The following is a 26,138-nucleotide window of genomic DNA, read 5'->3' on the forward strand; positions in this document are numbered from 1 at the left end:
AAAGTAGAAACTCTTAAGAAGAAGTATTCTATTTATACGTTTTACTTGAGTTAATGTACAATGTACAGTAAGAGTTAAATCTGAGATCGTAATGCACTGAAAAGATGTTAGTGTTCTTTTTATTTGTTTAATTTTTGGAACAGTAATTACATTTTAATGGAAGATTATGGTAAAATAAGAATTTTGTTGAATGAATTAATGAATTAATTATGGTGATTACCGAAGTAAATAAAGTTCCAATTTGATTGCAGGTTGCCTTCAAATGTATTTCGTCAAATAATCTTAAATAAAAGTACTGAGAATTACTGCAGTTCTGTTGTTTTTAATACTCTCTGTTAAGGAGGCCTGTGTGGCTGCAGGCATTAGAGCTAACTGTTCCTCTCCTCATTGGAAAGTATTCATCAAAATGATAGAACTTCTTTAATAGCTTAGCTCTTTTACTTCTGATACTTAAGTAGTTCAAAGCAACTAAAGCGAACACAAATATTGATCGATTACTTTTGCTCAAGTAATATTTTACCAAGAGCATTTCCCCCTTTTACTCAAGTACAGACGTTGTGTACTTTGTCCCCCCTGCTGCTCCTGGCTTCAGGTTTGGAAGCAAAGCCTTTACTGGATTTAGGAAACTTACAGAAATGCAGTGATAGATTTAAAAGGTACAAGCAAAACCACTTACACTTAAACCAGGATTTCAAGCACTGTGTCCATTCACTGTCCACTCTATGCACTCCTACCTTGCTAGTGCTTGTAGATGTAAAGTCAGAGACAGTAGCTCATCTGTTGATGCAGTTTGTTAGTCATCCTCTAGTCCTTCATCAGTGGTCACAGGACGCTTTTGGCTGTATGTTTTTGATTGGTGGACTGATCCGCTCATACCAGCAAAACACACACTAACACACTGCCACCACGTCAGTGTCACTGCAGTGCTGAGAATGATCCACCACCCAAATAATACTTGCTCTGTGGGGGTCCTGAGGGGGCCCTGACTACTGAAGAAGAGGGTGAAAGGGGGCTAACAAAGTATGCAGAGAAACAGATGGACTACAGTCTGTAACTGTATATCTACAAAATGCTCCTATATAAATGGACCTGATTAAACAGAAGATTAGCAAATACAAGGTAGCTGTAAATAATAAAGTAGCCAAAGAGTGTATACATATACCAAAGCACAGTGGTGTACTGCACATTTCAGTTTAGTTTGTATTTTGAACAACTGTTTACTGGTGACCACAACTTTCATTATATATTTTATAATATTTATTTGCCATTAGTTTTCTTCATGTCATTAATAAATCATATATTTCATAGTCATGTATAGATTAGCAGTTAAAATTGAAGAAAAAAGGTTGCTTTGTCTTTAAAATATGGAGCTCACCCTTTACACATGACTGTGGGGACAAGCGCTTCTCTAGTGCTAAATTGAGGCTCAAGAAGTAATATGTCTGTAAACGCTAGGGACACAATAATGGACGTTTTCTGTAGAATGAGCCATACATATATCCATATACATATATGAGGGGGAAGCTGACGTGATGAGAGTAAATACATACATTGTTTCTGTAGAATGAGCCATATATATATATATATATATATATTATATATATACACACACACACACACACACACACACACACACACACACATACATATATATATATATACATATATATATATATATATATATATATATATATATATATATATATATATATGTCCAAAGCTGAGAATAAATACATGCATTGTTGTTGAAGTCTGTACAGCACAAATATGAAAAACCTCGTTCCGTTTCCTTCTTTATTGAAGTACCTGTGGGCTTTAGCCTTACCTAAAAGATTCTCGCAGAGAAAACCCACCAGGACTCTCAACAGGCTGTGTTTTAAACAGGCGCTCAGCAACACTATCAGTTTTGTTTCTCTTTCAGCCTCGCGGTGGTTTCGGTTATGAGTTATGACTCTGCCATTCACTCCCCTCCTTTCCTCCTCCCTCAAGCGCCCGAGCTCGAAAACGAAACCTAAGGCGGCTTTTAAGCGCAGCGGCAGCTAAAGCCCCATCAGAACAGCAGAGGCAGGATGTGTTAAACCGGTAAGGTCCCGAGCTGCGGCACCCCATCGACCCAGAACAGACATAATAGTTCTGTGTAACATTATTTCTATGATATCCATTTCTTTTCAGGTCGACACCCCGGTGAGAAGCTGCGGACTGTTATTCGCCACATCGCTGAAACCTCGTCTTCATCTCGTGGAAGCAGGTCTGTGTATTCCGTGATCTACTGCGTGGATGTTCAGGTGTGATTAGCTGAGAAAGTTACATATGCGGAGCGACACAGTCCAGACTACACCTTAGATTCACTGAAGCTAGATGGGAACTCATAGTGGACACTAAAGACATTAGAATCATATCAGTCCTTTTGCGGAAAGGGCAGTTTGTATGGGCTGTGTGTGTTTTTACAGCTGTTACATCATTGCTTAGAAAGGAAACTATACTGACGCCCCCTTGAGGACGCCGGTAGTATCTCGCGCTTCGTTCTCATGAATAAGCAATGTGTGGGACAGGAAGTGAATGTATGAGATCTGTACTGACAGAACGGGCGTGTTTTTCTCGGCCTTGTTTTTTCAAGATTGGTAGGCGCTTCTTTTTTATTGTTAACATTTTATAATAATATTTCATTTTATAATAATATTTCATTAACACACAGTTCTGTTTATAGCTGTGAACAAAAAATATGAAATCAGTTCATCAGAATTTAAACATTTACAAATTTTTATATATTGCTGTTCATGTAGTTTTGTGTGCTTTCATACCTACAGTTATGTATTTGGACCGTTCTACTAAGTACACCTCTAAAAAAGAGGGTTTTCCAGGGGTTCTTTAGTAAAAAAAAATGGTTTTATATGGACCACAAACACCAAAGAACCATTTGCATGATTAAAGGGTTCTTTGTATAGTGAAAGGGTTCTTCTGGCTGATGGAGAATGTGCTGTAGGTGACTTTATATAGAACCTTTTTGAAAAGAGTTCTATATAGCACCAAAAAGGGTTCTTCTATTGTTACAATGTCAAGCTTGACACAGTAGAAGAACCTTTTTTGGTGTTATATGGAACCCTTTTCAAAAACCCTACATATATCATAGTTACCTAACTATATATATATAGATATATATAATTGATATATATATATATATATATATATATATATATATATATATATATATATATATATATGTATGTATTACTCAAGATCCCTTGAAGAACCATCTTTTAGAAGTGTGTAATCTGTACAAATCTTCATTTGTAGGGTACTTTCTATTGGGAGATGACTGTTCCAGACCCTAACCCCATTACTTATTTATAAATGTTTTATTTCCGATGTTGTTTCTATAAGTGAATTTAAAAGATTTAGATTTGTTGTGAGTTACTTTAAAAATAACTTTATTAAAAGATTGCCATCCCATGTTTCCGTATCACTACCGAAAAGCAGTTTTAGTCTGTAGGCGGAGCTTTATTTTAGGTCTCTGCATTTGAGAGCAGGAAGTGAGACTGCCTTCGCAGTTCTGTAGAATGATCCACATAGTGCTTTTCTCTACCTTTACAGCGCACCATTTCACTGATACATCACAGGGTGTACAACATCAGTACAGCACTACCAGTAGGTTCTAATCATTTACAACAGATTCTAAACCTGTTTAGCTTCAGATTAACTTCTTTGAAAATGTTTGTAGTGTTCATAATGTGCACATTATTGTTTCTGTAAATAATGCAGGAATATTATAAAAGATAAATGTAGCCAGATTTGTCCAACGGTTAATGTGTCAATATTTAGGGACTTAGTTTAAGTATTGCAAACCAGCCAATAACTATAAATGTATGAATATACATGTTTACTCATCACACATCTGTTAACATGAATTATAACTTCAAACATTTTTAAGTGTACAATGTCACATTTTTAACTGCAATATATTTTATCATTGTTGGATAAAACCTAAAACTTAGGTCACCATTAGAAAACTATACATCTCACTGATGCAACTTAGGAATGTTGTACAGTTTTTGACTCCAGGCAGTCAAATTAAATGCTTTGTTGATTTTCTGAGTGACAATGAATTACTACTACTACTACTACTACTACTAATAATAATAACTTTATTTATGTAGCACCTTTCATACATAAAATGCAGCTCAAAGTGCTTCACAATGAAATTAAATAAAACATCAAAATCATTTATGTAAGACAGTAAGTAAGACAAAGTAAAAACAATTGAAAGAAATGCTTATTTAATAAAAATGGTAACAATAATGAATAAATAAACAGAAATAATTAAACATAAAATATAAATAAAATAGAATAAAATAACTGAGAATGAAAAATAAGAACAATATAATTAATAAAATAAGATTTTGAATAATAAAGGAAGAATAAAACAGATATCTAACAGAACACTATTACTATTACTATACTACAGAATTTTAACACTATTCATTTGTTAAGAGCTCCAGATTCTTATATTCCATCAGGCATTCAGAGATGTGTGTGGATGCAAATCCATTTAGAGATTTAAAAACCAGTAAAATAATTTTAAAATCAATTCTAAATGAAAAGCAACCAGTGTGATGAAGCTAAAACAGGTCTTACATGTTCTCTCTGTTTCGTTTGAGTTAGTATTCCATCTGCAGTTCTGAAAAACACATCTTTTACAGGGAACAAACTTAAATATGACATTTATCTGTAAATCTTAGCACACAACTTTATTTATTTGCTAAAAATATAAGCATGAAATACAAAATGTTATAAATTTTGCAAAGGACAAATTTTATGTTTTTTCTTAATATGTGAAATTCAGTAAATAAACAAAAATTGTGCATCAAAATGTGCATAAGTGTATTCTCTGTAAAAGATGTGTTCACTTATTTTCACTTAGAAAATCAACAAAACGTAATCTGACTAGGGGTGCCCAAACTTTTTCCCACAATTGTGCATGTACTGATGTAGAACCTGTTATTTGTCGGTGAAAAGTGTATGTTGTGAATGTAGGAAAAAACATTATATACATTATTTGCAAAAATGAATGCACACATCAAAAGTTACATGAACAGTCATTTAAAACATTGGTTAGTTTTCGAATGTTGACGAACTAATGATTTGTTCATAGTCATTAATGGTCAGTTAGTGGTGTATTAATGGAGGTTATTAGGAAGTGTTACCCATTTATGTATGGGTACTTTTATTATTGGCTTCTTCAGAGCATTACAATGTTTGTTTTATCTCCTAAAGTGCAGAAGAAGGCTGTGTTGAAGCATGGAAAACAGACAAAGAGGAGGTGGCAATGAACAACCGAGAAGAGGTATTTCTCTTTTTCTCTGATTTATTCTCTTTCTTTCTTCTTCTTGCAAGTTCCATTTTTTTATTTTTATTATTTTTATTTTTAGTTTTCCTCTTTTTATGTTCAGTCTGTGACCTACACTGTATGTCCAAAAGTTTGCAGACACTTGCTTATCTAATATGTCTACTAAAATCAAGTGTAATAATAAGGAGTGTGCACCCCTTTGCTGGTACTCAGTGGTGCCCTGTCACTCCTCAGAACGCAGTTCCACAGCTCAGTGCTGGGAGGCTTTGTACCCCTTTATACCCCAACATTCAGCATTGTGAAGAGTGACACCTGGGTTCACCCTTAAGGGCCCATGAGAATGTGGCAGGCAGAATGTGAGGAGTAGCTGATTTGTTACCTTCCTTGCACCCAAAGAACAGTGACAGCTACCCTGTATTTATGAGTAACATATATAGCATTTAAAACATACATACAAGTGTTGTGGCTGACATATCATGAGTGAAATTTCTGGATATATTTCACAGGTCAAATTATTGGTTGCAAAACCACAGTGGACCTCAGGAAAAAGATAAAATTCAATACAAATATAGGATATGGGCCCTTTAAAGTAGCTTTTTGAATTGACTAATTAGAAGAGGTGTCTGGATACTTTTGAACATATTGTAAATTTTTTGTATAGACGTGTTTATTTCTGTTGTTTCTGATCCTGTGCTTTCTTTCCGTGTTCCATTGGTACAGAGCCTGGTCAAAGACGGGAAAATGGGATGCCTAACCAGGAAAGAGAGAGAGATGGCATAGGCAGAAGAGGAGGTGCAGGGGAGGGAGCAGGTAGAGGAAGAGTAGGAGCTGCAGGAGGAGGTGGCAGAGGAAGAGGAGGTGCAGGGGGAGGAGTTGGCAGAGGAAGAGGTGGTGCAGGAGGAGGAGGCGGCAGAGGAAGAGGTGGTGCAGGAGGAGGAGGTGGCGGAGGAAGAGATGGTGCGGGAGGAGGAGGAGGCGGCAGAGGAAGAGGTGGTGCTGGAAGAGGAGGCGGCGGAGGAAGAGATGGTGCAGAAGGAGGTGGCAGAGGAGGAGGACAAGGAGGAGGTGGCAGAGAAGAGGCAGGAAGAGGCAGAGGTGAGAGGAGAGGAGAAAATAGAGGAAACCTAAGGCTAGATATCCAGAGGGAGAGAAATGGAGGTGGAGTGGCTCAGAGAGGCAGAGGAGGAAGGGGAGGAGGAGAAGTTCAGAGAGGAAGAGGGGGCCATGGGAGTGGAAACAGTAGAGATGGTACCCCTGAGGTACGCAAAATAGGGTACAAAAGATTGGAGGAGCTGCTGGAGAAAGACGCCTCTGTGGTGGCCATTACTCTCTCCTCCAGTGCAGAATTGAAGGCTCTGCTGCACGAGAGGACTATGCGTCAGGACCTTGTACAGCTGCTCTGCCAGGTTCTTCGCAAAGCCTTTCAGTCCAAGAATGACCGCACAATAGTACTCCATCTGGTTCAGGTGGTCAAGGATTCTGCCTTCTTCCAAACCGTGCTCCCCCTCTACGTGAGTGGAATAATGAGTGATTACTCCATCCCTGCCCGGAGGGAGCAGTGCCCTCTGCACTTGGATAACATCATCAGCCTTTTGTCTGACGTGGTCAGCATGTTCCCCTATAGCTCCGTACGCTCAGTCTCAATGCTTTTGGCTATCCTGAAGCCAGCGGTCAATCTGCTGCGAGCTTCTGGCATAGACATTTGTGACTCAATCAACGAGAACCTGGAGAAGATCCAGGTTATGGTGGACCACCTCCAAGAAAAAGCGAGAGAAGGGACTTTGAGGTCAGACAACTACACCCTCCTCATTGGCAACGAGGACGCTCCTCCAGATGAAGAGGACTTCAGGAATATGACCATCTACCCAACTCCTGAAGAATTCCAACAAGGCCGGAAGCCTTTTCTGCGGCCTAACATTATGTCACAAAGCTACCCCAGTGCCTACACCTACCTGGACACTCATTTTAGGCTTCTGAGAGAGGACTTTGTGAGGCCATTACGTGAAGGCATCCGGGAGCTGCTCCAAAGTCAGTACGATGAAACTCTTGGCAAAGTGCCAATGAGAAAGAGGCGCTTCGACGACATCAGGGTCTACTTTGATACCCGATTGGTCGTACCACTCTGCACTCCGACTGGGACAGCCTACAGAGTGCAGTTTGACGCACGCCCCCTTGAGGTCAGATGATAATAAATGTTTGAGGCTACATTTACATTATAGGGTTGAAGTTTTGCCTCGATCTGAAATCTTTTTTTTTTTGTAGTAAAGCTGTACTATGTAGGTAAGGAGAAAAAAAACTTGCTAAAATATGGTGTGTGTGCACTGCGGTGCGTCACCATGTAAAGCCTAAAAGAAATATTTCAAAGTCAGAGGCATTGGGTCAAATTTCGTGGGTGGTTTTCAGACTACGTCAACATCTTTACATTTTAACATGCACAGGCACAAAATGAAGCTCTGGCTCAATCTTTATGTCTTAAATGTAAAAACTATATCATGTAATCATGAAGATATGTTGACAATACTGAATAACTCACTTACCTCCTCAAAAGACATGTCGTTTACCAAGTTTGCTTGGGTAAGGGGTCTGAAGCACAACCAACCTTACATAATGTTCTTCCACATGTTGCGTGCAATTACGCGTTTCCACCAGGGAGGTCTCCAAATCCCCAAAATTTACATAGTGCAGCTTCAACTCAAAAATATGAACTTTTCAAAGCACATTTTAGTCAAATGCCATCCTGGCTCAGATACATATTCTATACTTCACTATACAACCATAATGGGAGTTTCTTTTCTACACCATACTTCATGTATGCTTACAAACATGAATATGAGCTGTCAAGGTGTAAAGATCAGATATTGCAAAAAATCTGATTTGCGCAATGAGGCTTTTAATGTCAATGTAACCTTAAAATCCTATTCAGACTGCATGATGTATGATTTTTTTAGAATTACAAGTATTTACAACTAAGAATGTTTATTCATGGATTGATGGTGGGTTGATGGTGGGTTTTTTCTCCTCTCTTTAATGATATTATCTCATATAGATAGTAAACCTCATGAACCAGTTTCATTTTAGTTAATTTTCATGAGAAGTTAGAGCTGATTCAATAATGACTTTTTGTGCATGTTTGTGATTCACAGTTTGTGCGCTGGGAGAATTCCAAACGGCTGCTGTACGGGTCCCTGGTCTGCTTGTCTATGGACAATTTTGAAACGTTCCTTTTTGCTACAGTGTCTGACCGCGACCCTGCTTCGCTAAGACATGGCGAAGTGCAGCTTAGTTTCTCTAAAGACAGTCGCGCCGAACTGGCCAAGATCCCGACTTCTCAATCTTTTCTGATGGTGGAGACCACTGCATACTTTGAGGCCTACCGTTATGTCCTGGAGGGGCTTCAGGAGCAAGTAGAGGAGGATCTTCCCTTTCAGAGGTATTACTTGAGCGTAAAGAGGTGTAAACATTATAAAGTTACTGAAGTATCATCAGAATTTTCTTCATGAGAGTTCTTTCTGTCTACAATTTTAGGTACATCGTGGAATGTAACCAAGATGTCCACCCTCCAGCCTACCTCACACAGTTAAGAACAACATATGATCTGTCTTGTATTGCTGCGGAGGACCATAAGGACAATGTGAAACCCTTTAACCCCCTGAATCCTAACGCCTGGCCAACTGAGGAGCACCTGGGCCTGGATGAGAGCCAGCTCAAAGCTGTTAAACTGGCCCTCACCAAAGAGCTGGCCATCATACAGGGCCCACCAGGCACAGGTAGGGGAACGCAGATTATGATAAATTCAAAAATTATCCAGAAATCTAGAGACTACTCTTCTACAGCGCTACCTAATCTAATCTAGCATTGCTGATCCAGCTGATTAACATCTTGAGTGCTTCAGTACTAGAACAAAGTTTATAACATTTCTAGAGGAGAGCAGCCCACAAATATTGAGCTCGGAGATACCTCCAGTCCAGGTGGAGTCAGTCTTAAGTCCAGTTTAAGACCAACCAGTTATGTTCCTATTGTTCAGTGCAGTGGTCCAGCAAACACAAATCAGTTATATTGAATTTGGTAAAGAAAAGGGACACTACTGTCAATTCTGCTAACTCCCAGTGATGATTTGTTGGCAGGGAAAACATATGTGGGGCTGAAGATTGCACGGGCTTTGCTGGACAACTCGGAGGTGTGGTCAGAAAAGACCCCGATGCTGGTGGTTTGCTACACCAACCATGCTCTAGACCAGTTTCTGGAAGGTATTGGATGACTAATGTGCCAATTATGTCTCAGAGATCTATCATGACAGAAGTCAGTAGACTATGACGGTATTCCAAAAGCTCTGTAATGAGAAGGTGATGTTGTGTTCATTTCAGGGATCCATGGCTTCTTAATGAGAGGTATTGTAAGGGTGGGAGGGCGAAGTAACAGTGAGATACTGAAGCGTTTCTCTCTGCGGGAGCTGACCAGGTCATCAAGCTTCCGTAGGGACCTGCCACCACACCTTAAGAAGGCCTACTCTGAGGTGAGGTGATACAAATGCAAACGTTCGAACACCCCAAGTTGAACTGCATGTAAATAAGGTTACACATCCTCTACGAGAAACTTAAATACAGCATTTTTCTGCTAATTTTAGTGCACAGTTTCTATTTATTTACTGAACATAATGGAAAAAATGATAAAATGTGCCATAATTTTTACACAGGCCACAATTTATGTTTTATTTTTTCCCAATATGTTAAATGTACAGTCAATAAACAGTAATTGTGCATTAAAATGTGCAAAAGCTTGTCCTTTGAAGAAGTTAAATTATTTTCAATAATTTGACACAAATCAATAAAACAAAAAAAAAAGTCAACAAAACATGTAATTTGACCAGGGCTGCTGTCATTCTTATATATACAGCTACATACAGGGAGGTAGCTTAGTACTATGTAGGAAACAGGTGGAAAACAATGTTAGTAGAACATGTTATTAGAAGTGGTGTAGTTTAGAGTTCTTTCATAGCCTGGACTTTCAAAGTTCATGCTTTTAATAGTACAGTCTTACTACAGGGTTACAGGGTTTATTGTATATTATTATTAAGTCCTGCTTGTTTTCCTCAGATCCACACAGAGATGCGTGCTGCGGAGGTTCAGATTCAGAAGCAGTCAGCTCAGATGGAGTGCAGTCTGCGCGGGATCATTAATGAGCACTTCCTGCAACAGTACATATCTGACCAGCACTGGCACAGCCTGAATATGCTGCTGGTCAGTCAAACAATCCCTGCCACAGTCATGCAATTATTGGAACAATAATTGGTATTAGAAAAAATTAAATAACATAGAATGTTTACTTACTGCTTGCTGACATTAGTACTACTATGTGTAATTGATAGAATAATTTGTCTGTATCTGTCTCTCTGTCTGGTTCAGATGATGGATGAATTTGTGCATGTAGGAGAGAAGCTCTCGGTGATGAAGGAGTGGCTTGGCTTTGGAGATTCTGTGTTCCAGCAAGCCCAGCAGGCTGAGCAGCCTGCTGCCAACGGGAATGCAGGTGAGGCTTTTACAAAGATGAGTTTACATACAGGAACAGTTTTAGCTGTTCGATTTTGTAAACCCTTCATACAACCTGTTTTGTGGTTCCGAAAGAGCACAATACAGACACACGTTTCACCACTAGATGGCAAAGTCTTATCAGAGAGAAGTGGTCACCAACCCTCTTCCTGGAGATCTACTGTTCTGCAGCATTTAGTTCCAGCCTTCATCTAACATGCTGCCCCTCCCGTCACCAAACACTAATGCATCTGATCCAGCCACTGAAGAACTTCTGAAGAAGTTTATTGGCTGGAGCAGATGTGGCAGGTTTTGGTGGGAACTGGAAAGTAGATCTCCAGAACCAGGGTTAGTGTATTAATGAATTCTCCTGTTTCTTGCTTCAAACTACTGTCAGAGGATTGTGTTACTTTCTAGCAGTTAAGTCACATAACATGTTTTGTTGATTTTCTAAGTGAACACATCCTCTGCAGAGAACACACTTCCGCACATTTTAACACACAGTTATTGTTTATTTGCTGAATTTAACACATAGGAAATCAAAGCAATAAAGCAAATAAATAAAAATTGTGTACAAAAAAATGCAGAAAATACCATATTTTAGTTTGTTCTCTGTAGTTAACAGACCAGGGATGATTGAACTACATTCTGGAAGCTACACTTGTATTGCATTTCACTGGCTGTGAAACAATAACAATAAACATGAAAGTAAGGTAAAATGAAGTGCAATACCCTGTTCTCTTTCCCTCACCAGATGCAAATGAGGAGGGTGTGGCAGCAGAGGAAGAAGAGCTTCTGGAAATGGATGAAGAGGCGGCTTTGATCCAGACAGAGAGGATTGTGGTGGACGCGGAGCCTCGGGGACGAGATGCCCGTGAGCGGAAGATTGAGCAGGAGAGGAACGTGGCAGAGTTAGCTGAGCTCATGCTGGCAATGAACCTGGACCAGGTTGAGGAGCAGCCTCCACAGGAGCAGCAACAGGGACAGGGACAGGCTGCTGATGAGGGGTGGAAGGTAAGATACTCATAGAATACTCATGATCTTAATGTTGAGTCTGAGAGTGTTTAATAACTAACACTGTTATAACAAAACAATGTATTTCCAAAATGAGACCTTTATGGAGAGAGAAAAAACATTATTAACTTTTATGAATCTTGATGGAATGAAATTTTGGACCGTTTCTATTGGTCCATACATCATAAAATGTTTACATAATGAAACGGACAGCTGCTGTTTTTTTAGACTAAGGCACAACGTTTTGACATATTGACAACAATATGAATTCATGCCTTCGGTATAATAAACACCTCCTTGTTTCTTCTTTCATTCCATTTTATCAGCTCCGCTTACCATATTGGAGCACTTTGTAGTTCTGCAACTGCAGACTGTAGTCCATCTGTTTCTCTGCGTACTTTGTTAGCTCCCTTTCACCCTGTTCTTCAATGGTTAGGACTCCCACAGGACCACTGCAGAGCGGGTACTATTTGGGTGGTGGATCATTCTCAGCACTGCAGTGACACCGACTTGGTGGTGGCATGTTAGTGTGTATTGTGCTGGTACGAGTGGATCAGACACAGCAGTGCTGCTGGAGTTTTTAAACACCTCAATGTCACTGCTGGACTGAGAATAGTCCACCAACCAAAAATATCCAGCCAACAGTGTCCTGTGGGCAGCATCCTGTGACCGCTGATGAAGGTCTAGAGGATGACCAATACAAACTGTGCAGCAGCAGATGAGCTATCGTCTCTGACTTTACATCTATAAGGTGGACTGACAAGGTAGGATTGTCTAATAGAGTGGACAGTGAGTGGACACAGTGTTTAAAAACTCCAGCAGAACTGCTGTGTCTGATCCACTCGTACCAGCACAACACACACTAACACACCACCACGTGAGAATGAGAATGATCCATCACCCAAATAGTACCTGCTCTGTGGTGGTCCTGTGGTGGTCCTGACCATTAAATAACAGGGTGCATGGAGAACAAAGTGTGCCTGTATGATATGTAAATAGACTTAAGTGAAGCTGATATAATGGACAAAGAGTGTAGATACAAGGGGATGTAATTAATGAAGTGGCCGATAGGTGTATGTTTGAAATTGGAAGACTTATTTGTTAGATTTTGTAATTGCTTACAGTTTTCATCTGTCGAGAAACATACTGAGTGTCATTTCAGAAATGTATTTATGATCTCTCGTCTATGTGGATGTGCAGGTGCAGCGCCACCAGAAGAAGAAGATAAGGCAGATGATTCAGAAAGAGCTAAAGAAGAGTTCAACCATGAGTGAGGAAGAGGAGGAGCAAGTGATGAATGTGTGGCATCTTACTCTGAAAGACAGATGGAAACTTTATCGGTAATTACACACAACAAACAATAAGAAACAAATAATGTCTCAGGAAGCCACACCTTGCATTAATTGTGTGAATTGTGTTATAACTGTTTGTCCACTAGATGGCAGGGTCTAACCATAAAAAGATAAAGAAACAGTAGGTTTGAGATTGGAGAAGCTCTTTTAAAGTGGGACATAGGCCAATCAAGGTTAATGACTTGACTTAGTTTTAAGATTCATCTTTATTCCTCTGCTTTCTCTCTTTCTCTCTTTATTTTCCTCCCTCTCTGTAGTCTCTGGGTCCTCCGGTATAGGACTGACCTTCGTACAAAAGCTCTTGAAGCTGAACAAGTCTATCAGGAGGCTGCCGAGCGCCTCTCGGAAATCCGCCGCCATGAGGATCTGTGCGTGCTTAGGCGAGCCAAAGTCATCGGCATGACCACCACAGGGGCAGCCAAATACCGGCAGGCCCTGCAGGATCTCCAGCCCAGGGTGGTGGTTGTGGAGGAGGCAGCTGAAGTGCTGGAGGCCCACACCATTACCACGCTCAGCCGAGACTGTCAGCACCTCATTCTGATTGGAGATCATCAACAGGTACAGCCAGCATATAACATATAAGCTCATGTATTTGAAATATCCATAACTGTGTAACGACTAGTAGCAGTTGACAAAAACCCCATGCATTTAAGGTTTAAAAGCACAGTTACACAATGAATGTACATGTGGAGCTACAGTTTTGCTCCTGCATGAAATTAATCAATCCCAGTCCTGCGGAACCTATGCATTTAACATGCTGTGCTCAGTAACACCAACTCAGCTCATAAAGACCTCCATAATTATGTGAAAAGTTAAATCAGGTGTGAAAACACAAAATGTGAAGTGTATGTGGTGCCCAGGTCTAGCATTCAGAACCACTATGCATATTTTGTGGCTTATAGGTCACCAAGTAAAGCTCATATGCTTGCTGCTTTTCCTGAGTCTGTTCAGTTGATTTGATTTTGGCTCACTTGCATGTTCACAGCTGAGACCTAGTGCCACGGTCTATGAACTAGCCAAGAATTTCAACCTGGAAGTCTCCATGTTTGAGAGGCTTGTTACGATGGACTTTCCCTTTGTCAGACTTAACTACCAGGTAAATTCAAACATCAGTAATCTCATTATACAAATAAAAATATGGCTGTTAAATCTGTTATTATTACTTCTGTTAAATATTGTAAATAGCATTGTCAACTTATGTGTTTTTATAGCATCGCATGAGGCCAGATATTGCTCGTCTTTTGACTCCTCATATCTACTCAGAACTGGAGAACCACCCTTCTGTACTTGAGTATGAGAACATCAAGGTCAGCCACTAACCCATTTTCTTTGTTATAATTAAATGACTATACCCTAATTAACAGAGCTGTTATTAAGGGATAGATGACTTGTCGTTACAATATATCTGAAATGTCATGAATTCAACTCAATATTCTTAATCACTTGCAGGGGATTTCTACAAACCTCTTTTTCGTGGACCACAAGTTCCCTGAGGAGGAAATAAAAGATGGACGAAGTCATCAGAATCTTCACGAGGCAGGTTTTGTGGTGGCTCTGTGCCGCTACTTGTTATGTCAGGAGTACCAGCCCTCTCAGATCACCATCCTTACCACCTACACTGGACAGCTTTTCTGCTTACGCAAGCTTATGCCCTCCAAAGAGTTTGCAGGAGTCAAAGTTCATGTTGTTGACAAGTACCAAGGCGAGGAGAATGATATTGTCATATTGTCATTGGTGCGCAGCAATCTGGTGGGCAAGGTTGGGTTCCTTCAGATACCAAATCGTGTTTGTGTAGCACTCTCTCGCGCCAAGAAGGGACTGTATTGCCTTGGGAACATGGAAATGTTTAGCAAGGTGAAGCTGTGGAGCAACATACTTCACACTCTGAGGGAGAAAGGCCAGGTAGGTCACGCGTTAATATTGAGCTGTCAGAACCACCCAGAAACACGGACCTTGGTGTCCCATGCTAATGACTTTGCAAAGGTCCCAGAAGGTGGGTGCAACAAGCCTTGTGAATACCGCCTGGACTGTGGCCACGTGTGCATCCGCATGTGCCACCCTTACGATGCTGACCACACGAAGTACAAGTGCAATAAAGACTGCCCTAAGGTGCTGTGTGAACTTGGGCACAAATGCCCTCGTCGATGCTATCAGAAGTGTGGTAATTGCGTGGTACGTGTGGAAAAGGTGATTCCAAAATGCCAGCACAAGCAAATGATTCCCTGCCATCAAAGTCCTGAGTCATTTATCTGCAAGGTGCCTTGTCAGAAGACACTGAGCTGTGGACATCTATGCCAAGCAAGTTGTGGAGAGCCGTGCAGTGCCTTTTGCCTGGTACTAGTTCTCATGAAGTTAAAATGTGGACACACCCAGGACGAGGCATGTAGCACATCCGAGGACCCCATGAAGCAGCCACCCTGCAGGACCAAGTGCAACACAGTCCTAAAATGTGGGCATCCCTGCTCTGGGACCTGCCACACATGCCACCAGGGCCGCCTTCACAAAGCATGTACGTATCAGTGCAAGAGCATTCTTCCCTGCTCACATCAGTGCCGAGTGCCCTGCACAAGAGGCTGCCCACCATGTACACGTCCTTGTGAGAACCGCTGCGTTCACAGCGTGTGCAAGAAGAAATGCGGACAGCCTTGTGTCCCTTGTGTTGAACCCTGTGAGTGGCGATGTTCCCACCAGAGGTGTACTAAACTCTGCCATGAACCATGTGATCGCCTACCGTGTTCAGAGAAATGCGAAAAAGTCTTGCCCTGTGGGCATCCCTGCATAGGGCTTTGTGGAGACCCTTGCCCTAAGAAATGCCGCATATGTAATCATGATGAAGTGACCGAAATCTTCTTTGGCAGTGAAGATGAGCCAGATGCTTGCTTCATTCAACTGGAAGACTGTGGACACATCATTGAATCCACTGCCATGGACCATTACATGGGCTTGGACAAGGATGAAGAAGCTGGTCTTGATCAGCGGGCGATCCGACTGAAGGAGTGTCCCAAGTGTCGCATGCCTATACGCAGGAATGTGCGCTATGGTGCTCATATCAACCGCAGTCTGGCAGAGATTGAGAAGGTAAAGGTGAAGATCAATGGCTTGAAGTCTGACATTAAGCAAAAGCAGAAGGAGCTCAAGTCACTTTTGGAGAGGAAGGTCAACCTCAAGGAATACCTTCCAGCAGAATATGCATGGGTCGATGAGAAGCTTCAAAAGTCTGGTCTGTCTCTTCTAGACCTCTGGCACCAGGAGAACTTGATATCCTTCCTTGAGAGTCTTGGGGAACTGATAAAGATGCAAAAAGATTACATGTCTTTTGAGAGGGGTCAGTTGTTCTCATTGCGTGTTGGTGAATGCCTCAAATTTCTGCTTGATACTACTCAGAGATTCTCAGAGCAGCAGGTTGGAGATCTAGAAAGTGAAATGAAGAGGCTCGCTCACCTGGCAGAACTCAATATCCGCTGCAACAAGGCTGGATCCAGAGTAATTCTGCTGGGGGTCAGAGTTAATGCAAAGGTGAGACAGGCACGAGAGATCCTGGAGGACATTCGGCCATTCACTGAGGAAAATGACCTTGAAGTGAAGAAGATTTTTAATGAGCTGGACGCTCATCTCCCTCGTACTGGCCTGGGCATCAGTGATGAAGAGAGAGTGATGATTGTCAATGCAATAGGTCTGGCACCTGGCCACTGGTTTAAATGCCCCAGTGGCCATGTATACGCCATCGGAGAATGTGGTGGTGCCATGCAAAGAGGTCGGTGCCCTGAATGCAACGCAACAATCGGTGGAGCCAGCCATTCTCTCAGTGCGGGTAATGTTCTGGCAACAGAGATGGATGGGGCACAACATGCTGCCTGGTCAGAAGCTGCCAATTTGCACAATTTTGACCCCAGGGACATTTAAAGGGCTCATATCCTATATTTTCTTATAATTTACATATAGCATGTATAATGTTTGTGGGGTTTTATGCAGCAAAAACAGTTGTAGTTTGTTTTTACATGACGCTCTTTGTCTGGCCTTTTGTTACTGTGCCTTTAAGACTAGTATATATAAATGAGCTCTACTCTGATTGGCTGTCCTGTATTGTGCCTCATTCAGAAAGCAGTGACACATTCAGAAATGCTCCTTATAACTTCAATGTGGATTGGGGGCTAAAGAACTGTAGACTAAATAGGCAGGCACATTTTTGGTGACATCAGAAAAACTGAATTCAAAATGACTCAGGAGTGAATAGTATGTTTTGAAACTGTAACAATATTTCCATACTATATCAAACGCTTATGTAAAAAGTGAGGAACATTCAGGTTTCCATGATATGGGCTCTTTAACTTCATATACTGTCTCGTTTCTGTTATTGTTTTACCCAAGTAAACAAGAATTACTGTATGACATAAGACACACTGTATTAGAATAGGTTGATGCTGTTATGGATAGTGCTTTTAATTGCTTAATACCTTGACGTTTTTTGCATCTTCTGGAGAAATGAAATTGTTTTTATTCTTATTTACCACTGTACACTCTTAGCAGGCCATGGGCTTCAATGTACATCTCTCAGATCTCTCTGCAAATTGTAAAATGCACTGGAAATGTTCTAACCTTAAAGTAAATGCTGTATTCTATTCCAGACCTCACATGTGCACCTATTTCATACCAACAGGGGGCAAGAGTGTACTGATAAATGTTAAAGTTGAGGATGAGAAATAGGCAAATAGAACAGCCTAAATGAAATAAAAAATGTATCACGAGTTACTTGCATGTGTAGAGACTGATTTATGTGTCTGTATGCGTACACCAAAGCAGTCCATACCCTCTTCTTCCTAACTCTTTCTCTCATCAGTAACACTGCTCTGTGATTGATTGGAACTGTAGGCTCCCTCTCTTCTCTGAACTATTTACCGAGACCTGGCCTGCGTGTAGGAGCTCTTTGAGCCTCGTAGACGCACTCTGTCATAAAGTAGCAAGGCAAGGTCAGCAAGTTTATCTTAAACTGGGAGAAAACACAGCACAGCTAGCTGGCTAATAATAAAACATTACCTGTACTCTCAGCCTAAATTGCTGGCAGCCAGGCATCGGCCCGAACGCTAGCTGCTGTCCACCAGGCTGTGGGCTGCAGGGATAGCTTCCATTTAAGCTGTTTCACGGCAGCTTGCATCAGTTTATTATATGATGAATGTAGCCTTGTCACAACACAAACTTAAATGCAAACTCACTTCTTTTTGTTCAGGAAAAAAAAAACACTGACAGAAGGACAGAAAAGAACAGTAGAATATGAGCAAAAAGCAAGCAAATAAATGGATTCATGGTATTTATGGCAAGAGGTTTTAGAGGCAAGTCAGAGAGGAATCAGTGACCACAGAAAAAAACTATAATATCCTCAAGGGGCTCTCTTTGCCATCTATCACGCTTCTTTTTGGAAGAGCACTGTTGCATAGCAGGGAGTCATTTTTTCATACTGATGTGGTGCTCTGATAGGACTCCTATTTTCATTTTAATCCAAGAAAAGTAGATTATGAAAGGACTGAGGCATGACACATGATTTGGGGTGGAGGGACTACAGATGATTCTGCTAATAATGAATCACTGTCATTGTGGTTAATGGGGGGGAGAGGATTGCCTAAGTGCCACACAGATTGGAGTTTAGAGAGGTGAATCTTAACACGCTCTTACTGTCACTGTTAGGGCTGACGCCGTGTTAATGCAATTAGGTTAAAGCATCTCACTAGTGAAACAGCAGGACAGACTGAGGAGGACAGTCTGTATTACAGATTTGCAGAATTCAAGAGCTTCATTCCAAAATGATGTATATGGATCATTTTACCAAATTGGTTCAAACTGCGGTCCCACAGAAAAAAAATACTATTAAGGAACTATTACGTTTTAAGACCTTAGATATTTTAAAGGATTATGTTGTGAACTATTTAAACCCAAGGCATTAATTGAGATAATAATAAGCTAAATATATACAAACTCATACTTTCTATGGGGAGGTGTCTTTTCCAAACCCGAACCTCAAACTTTTAACTTATAAAAATAATAAATTTTTTTAAAATATTGTTTAAAAATATATTTTTGGATTTCTTTTCAAGTGAAGTTGAAAGCTTTAGATTTCATTTTCAAATAAAAAAACTCAATAAAAAAAATTGCTGTTCCATGTTTTCATGTCACTACTGAAACACAAGGAGTTTTAGTCAACAGGCGGAGCCTTATTTTAGCCACACCCCTGCATTTTAGAGTAGGAAGTGAGACTGCATCACTGTCCCTCATGGCCACACAGTCAGCCGTTAGAGCCTATTGTTTTGAAGTAAATATTAAGAAAAAGTCTGAAAATCAGTGTGTAATCAGTGTGGAAGGCCTGAAACATTTCACGCAAGAATGCAAACACAGATGCTTCGAGCTATGCAGACGGGGTTTTGCACGTAGTTGGGTCAAAAAATGTGTCACAATACATTTCATAATGCAATGCAACGCAAGCGCAAGCGGCAATCTGAGCATTACAACAAGGGGTCGTTATAACGACAGCCAAGCCTGTCCAAGCGATTTTGTACCGCAGGCGTTCTTTCTCAACTGCCACAGCAGACGAGCAGTTGAGTCTCATGCAAAGATGGCTTATGTAAACATGAAAAAATATGATACATTATCATCTTTCCATTTTAACAGGAGAGGTAAAGCAGCTCACTCTCCTCTACTTGTTCACATTTGTCTGTTGAGGCTGTTGGAATGACAGTAGACCCCTGATTTGTCCTCTATCGCCCCCTCCAGTATTAAGTGTTTTAACTGTCACAGCGACGTAAGAACGCATAGTGAGTTTGTACAGATGGACCAAGCATTTACAAATGTGTTGGCCGAGTGCTGTGATTTGCATTCACGTACTTGTGTTGAGTATGTTTCTGGCGAATTGTCCCAAGCAAAACACATAATTTATATAATTAAGTAAACGTTTTTGTTTTAATGAAAAATTTATGTGTGTACAGCTGTTTAAAGCTGTGTTTGCTAGTCATGCACCAGCTAGCATTTTTTAGTTCTTCTCAAATTAGCTAAAATTGTCACTACCAAAACAGTTTCAGTCATATGATTGTTTTAGCAGTGACAAAATGGAATGTTCCACCATTTATTTTAATAAACTAAAAACACAATATAGATATAGGGTCAGTCAAAGCAAAAGTATTTTATTCTACAATCTGGATGAGTTAAAAGTCCAAAATGGGTTTTTGAACCAATTTGGTGGAATAATCCATATCCATTTTTAATGATCCATAGAGAATGATCAATATAATTTTCTTGGACATAACAAGTTTTGAAAAGACTAACAGCCGACATACAGTAGAAAACATCTGTTTATTTCTCAAATAAAGGTGGTATTAATCACAATATAGCATTGACATTCCATGCATGTGTAAAGCCCACTCCCAACAATGTATATTATGAAGCAAAATGAAAATTCTTGAATATGATCTACATTACGCTTTGGAGTGGAACCATTCCATTTCTTCCATGAAATTAATTTAATTTTGCTCAAACCTGCAGGCTTAACCTGTTATGATCCCTTAGGATTTTAATTCAAATATATACTACTATACACTACTCAGTAACTACTTTGTAATGTACCAATAAAGTCAGAGACCACCATTCATTTATTTAATTTCTAGTCAAAATGGTCTTTAAGTACAATTTATTAATTTTCCAGCACTTGGAAAAAATCAGAAAACATATATTCAACAGAAAATTACACAGAATCCTCAACAACTACATATAATATCAGATTTTTTAGTATTTAGTGTGTCCAGCCTTTGCCTTATTCTATTCTTTTTAGGAGACTTGCTGTCAGTTTTTAGAGAAACATGCAGGGATGTTTCCACACCTTCATAGTTCAGTCTTAGACGTTGGTTGCATTTTCTGCCTCTCATGATCCAAATAATCTAAACACATTCAACAATGGTGAGGTCTGGACTCAGGGGTGGCCAGTCCCTTGTTCTGAGAACAGAAGCAGCTTCTCTTTGGTGTTTTAGTGGCCTACTAGGAATGTTAGTAAGTAGTGCCATTTTCTCTACAAATATCCAGTCCAGTTTTGGAAAGTCCTGTTTCTTTCCATTCATTTTTCTTTGAGGTTTCTCTTCCTTATGCAAGTGTATTATCTTATATCTAATCTCCCTGGAAATATCTGCTGAAAAATGAATGGCTTGTAATTAATGGCTGTTCTGATGGGAAAATTAAATAAATGAATGGTGCACTGACCTTTGGACAGTAGTTTATGTATGATATGTATTTATGAGAGTAAGGAATGAGAGTTTGGTGCTCCAATGAGTTTAAATGATATATATATATATATATATACAGCAACTATAGGGTATGTGGATAGCAGGGCTCTATTGCACCCATGGACAATTAAGAATGTTTGAGCTGCCCTGGTGAACTGAAATTTATAATGTTAACAACAGATGAATAACACTGCACTGTGCTCAGTGGGAGCATCTGTGGCCTACAGGTATGTGGATCAGGAGAATGGCAGCTACAGCAGTGGCCTCGGCTGCATTTATCAGGCCTGCCTGGCTGTTAGGACAGAGCTGATTAAAATTTCATCAGGCCTAGTGGTGACTGGCCCTGTGCTTTCATGAAATAATGTGCACGCCAATGTATAAATATAGATCTGCTATAGTTATAACTCTCCAAGAAAATCCCTTAGATGAATAGTTTTTAAAAATCGAGCATGATAAAGCTTGATCCATTCTGTGTGTATGTGTGTGTGTGTAAGTGTGTGTATGTGTGTTTGTGTGTGTGTATGTGTGTGTATGTGTGTGTGTGTTTGTATGTGTGTGTGTGTGTGTGTGTGTGTGTGTGTGCATTTCTTGCTCATTTTCACTGTATTAGCCCATTTTCAAGCAGCCAAATGCCTGCTGTAATTAATGATAGATTATAAGTTCTTTGAAGTGTCATGGTTTCATGTTCAAAAGGAAGGCTGTGTCATTGTGTAACAAGGTGTAATCCAAAGAAATATCTCAGGTTGTCCCGTCATAAAAGGTTTTGCTGCGAGTCTGTGACTGTTAATCTTCATAATGAGAACTAGGAAAGGAATAAAGAAAGGCTTTACTGAATAATAGTACAAGTCATTCAAAGCTATAATGAAGTCATCTTTTTAGATGCTCTGTAACATCATGGCAAAAGACAGAATCGGGGGCTGTTAGAATAGCACTTTAGCAGAAAGAGTCAGGTCCAATAGTATCACCTTCTATAATCTCAGAGCAACGACAAACAAACACATAAAACAAACGAATGAATAAAATCTAAAACAAGAGCAGCACAAACAAACATGCTGCTAAAATAAATGGCAAAACTGTTGTATTCTAACACCACAATTTTAATGCAAAGCCTGTTCTTTTTCCTCTCTCAAAAGCATATGGATGAAAATAGTAACCTTTTTATAGCTTTTGGTACAACCTCTCCTAAAGGGGCTGGTGAACACTATTTAAGTGCTCTTGGACCATGCTTTGACGTTTTTAGGTCTACTTTCTACAAACTCCATTGCTCTCTTTCATTTAGCCTTTGGTCCACAAATTTAAATTTCCATATTTAACAGATGTTCCCGCTGATAAGTTCTGATTTTGGTTTTGGATCATTGTCATGCAGGAAGGTTCATCTCTTAAAAAGGGCCTGTATCATTATTATTAAGTATATTATTAAGTATAAATAGAATGCTATTGCTATCTACACTTACCATTACACTTACTGTGCATAGTAACATTGTGCTATTTATACTTACATATTTATATTCTAATTTATAGAATTCCTTAATACTGATTCTGCAGTATTAGCCTATGTTACAGCAACAAAATGATTCTGCTTTCTGCTTTTTTCCAAGAGGTCATTCTTACCAGCAACTGCCTCTCTCTTTCTCTTTTTCTCTATTTCTCTATTCTCTATTTGTACAAATCAAACTGTCCCATTTAATTTGTACTAAGCTGTTGTTGCTATTGACTAAGGCATGAGAACGGGATCCTAAAGCATGACCATGACTTAATTAACTCATTCCCATGTCATGTCCATGCATTGGGGTCCTGTTCATATGCATTAGTAAGTTGTGACCATATGCATTTTTTTATTGAGAGGGGATGTCATCAGTGGGGGTATTTGTGGCATAAATTCTCTTGAATTAACATGTTTAAAAGCCCAAATGGCCACACTGTATTGCCAAAACAGTTTATTTGAGTTGCCACTTTATTAAGCACTCCAACCGTGTAACTGTAATCCATGGCATGGGGGTCCTGGACCCTCTAATTAACCCCTTGGACGTCCTGAATGTCTCAAAATCAAAATTCTGGGGGGTCCCTGAAAATGAACCTATTACATTATGATGTATATTAGGGCATAATCGAGGCTCAAATACAAGTTCAGGGTCACTGTTCAGCTGCTTCACATACATTCGATGAACTTCTGTCTTTGGTATTCTTAACTAACTAGAGATGCAGCACTGGTCAGCCTCAAGGTGGCGCTGTGGCAAATTGGTTATTACCAAACTAGAAAAGAGCACTTCCAACAAAAGAATTGTTAAACCAGACATTTTGTTGCCATTGAAGCTAGCTTCAATGTGGCTATTGTGAGTGAGTTAGCAGCCCACCGATGTGGGAGGAGCCAGCCAACAAGGGACCCCCCAAATACCAGGGGATATTTTGCACACTGATCAGTGGTCATTTTATCACACATTTGTAGGTTTACTCTGACTGTAGGCCATCTGTCAGAATGCACAGTACTACTGAGTAATACTCACCAGAAAAAGTGAGAGATTTACCCCTCATCACTGATGAGTTTGGAGCCTTGCCCAAGGACAGTTAATGAAAACAGTGTGATGATTTTGCCCAGGCAGGAAATCAAAGCCCAGTCTCAAACATGTAGGGCAGCGGTGTTATCCACTATGCACCATCATTGTACTTTACTCGATAAACTGTTTATAAACTGTTTAACCTTTAGCAACTTTCACTTATTTTACACTTTACACTTATTTTCTGGTGAATGTTACTCTATATAGCCCTACTCTTTGCTTCTCCCTAGAACACAGCTTCTTCCATTGTTGTTCATGGAAAAATAAAACTGCAGTAAAATAAGCAGTTTGGTGGACTTTATTCAGATGATTTACTAGGCAGAGGTGCTGTTTTTACAGTGTAAAAACACACTGCCTTATTACTATTATTATTATTATATTAGATGTTGTTTATTTTTATTATTACACTTGGTAGCTTTCCTGCTGTTACCCTGGGATTAAGAACACAATATTTTATTTTATGATGACTATTACTTTGTCCTCTTCATGTGTGTCTCTCTTCTGATACAAAATATGTCAGTGTCCAAAGGACCTCATCATAGCAACATCCAGTCAATATCCTATTAGTGCTTTATGAACTCCCTGTGCTTATGTTTGATAGTTAATGTCAATAAGAGCTTCCTTACGGTTATCATATCTGATGGTCTCTTGTTCTAAGTTAAATTTAATTACCCCAGCAATATATAAGGGAACATGGGCAAAGAAGGCCCTTAGGAACAGTGTCCATTTACTGTACATCTAAACTATATCTGTGCACGAGTTTAGCATTTACAGGGTGATAATACACAAATCAACATATAAGGGAAGTTAAATGGAACATAATTTGATATTGTTGTTGTAGCGCAAAAAGGAATCAGGCCCCCCTACTTATGATTTCCAGCAAGATGGATAAAAATTTTGTGTAATTCTGTCTAGCAATTCCTGCAGCTTGCACATAATGATAATGCTAGCTTGTCAGTACAATTACAGTGAACATCTTTGTTCCTTTCTGAAGAAAACCTTACTAAATAATTTTGGGGAAACATGTTAAAGGGCACCTTTTGCTTCTTGTCTGGGGAAGATATCTGTTCCCAAAATTCTAGCTTTACATTTTCATCAATAAGGGATAAAAAAAGTCTCAAAACCAAATGTACTGCTCTATCCACACCCCTACCTCTTTACCATGTTGCTGCTGTCCAAAAACATCTCTCCATTTCTTTTATGTTTATTTATTTTTATTCTAAATAATTTGTACACAACAGCTATTGTTTACATTGTGTGCAAAAGTATGATGAATGGACCAATAGAAATGCTCCAAAATTAATTGGAATAAAACTCTTTACATTAACTTTAACATTAAAAGTTAAGAATGTTTTTGTCTTCTCCTATAAAATTGCTATTTTGAAGAAACTTTTTTTTTAGAAAGCAATACGACTTAATATAAATGTATAAAACACTATTATCCAATGACAAAATAAATTAGATCAACTGACCCCAACATGCATGTCCAGGGGACTATATCCCAGGAATGGTATTATCCAGATGAAATGACATACTTAATTAAAGCAGCCATTCGGCACATATGTTGAGATTAGATTTGGTTCCATCATTTGGTGAGCAGAGAAAATAAGAGGGGGAGGGGCATCTCACCCTGACTTCTTCTTCCAAGAACACCCTAGTTGTCATTGGGAACAGGCCTAATATGTTGTGCAACTGGATAAAAGACAAGTTCTGAAAATCTTCAAGGGATATCTTACAGCTCAGTTTCTGTGTGTTTTGTAAGTGGGTACATTTTTATTGACTGGTATTATATTTGTTTACCTTATACCAGCTTTTTTTACCTGCTTATGGAAACTTCTGTGCTCAACACTGTGGAAAAATTTATGAGCTGGCTGTTCACTCCACAAAGGCCCAGAAAATAGTCAGCATGTGGCTGGCCTGTCTGACTGGGTTGGAGGAAGATGGCAAACTCAAGAAAGAGGATGAGGTGCCTGGCATGTGGTGAGATATCTGCACCCCCACCAGTCCAGGTAAAGAACAATGGCTCTCACAGTTGTAATACAGTGGTATCTCTAGCTCATCATGTCATAGACGGACAGAGATGGGGACCATTT

At 39.8% G+C, this 26,138-nt stretch overlaps 1 protein-coding gene and 1 long non-coding RNA gene across 2 annotated transcripts; both read left to right on the top strand.

Annotated features, from left to right (window-relative positions):
• The first annotated feature begins 1,987 nt into the window (after nucleotides 1-1,987).
• On the top strand, nucleotides 1,988-6,217 carry LOC118808497. The gene is made up of 4 exons (XR_005007280.1): nucleotides 1,988-2,082; nucleotides 2,173-2,248; nucleotides 5,272-5,341; nucleotides 6,065-6,217. It is a non-coding gene; the product is annotated as an uncharacterized LOC118808497 (long non-coding RNA).
• A 65-nt stretch (nucleotides 6,218-6,282) lies between these two features.
• On the top strand, nucleotides 6,283-18,022 carry znfx1 (zinc finger, NFX1-type containing 1; the record flags this gene model as incomplete). The annotated part of the gene is made up of 13 exons (XM_036569674.1): nucleotides 6,283-7,521; nucleotides 8,488-8,774; nucleotides 8,870-9,111; nucleotides 9,469-9,591; nucleotides 9,709-9,857; nucleotides 10,438-10,581; nucleotides 10,747-10,870; nucleotides 11,624-11,883; nucleotides 13,084-13,223; nucleotides 13,493-13,793; nucleotides 14,221-14,331; nucleotides 14,447-14,542; nucleotides 14,685-18,022. Coding segments are annotated over 13 exons (5,670 nt in total), but the record flags the coding sequence as incomplete, so codon positions are not given.
• Between the last annotated feature and the right edge of the window lie 8,116 nt (nucleotides 18,023-26,138).

This window comes from Colossoma macropomum, unplaced genomic scaffold (genome assembly GCF_904425465.1).
Source record: "Colossoma macropomum unplaced genomic scaffold, Colossoma_macropomum, whole genome shotgun sequence".
NCBI lineage: Eukaryota > Metazoa > Chordata > Actinopteri > Characiformes > Serrasalmidae > Colossoma > Colossoma macropomum.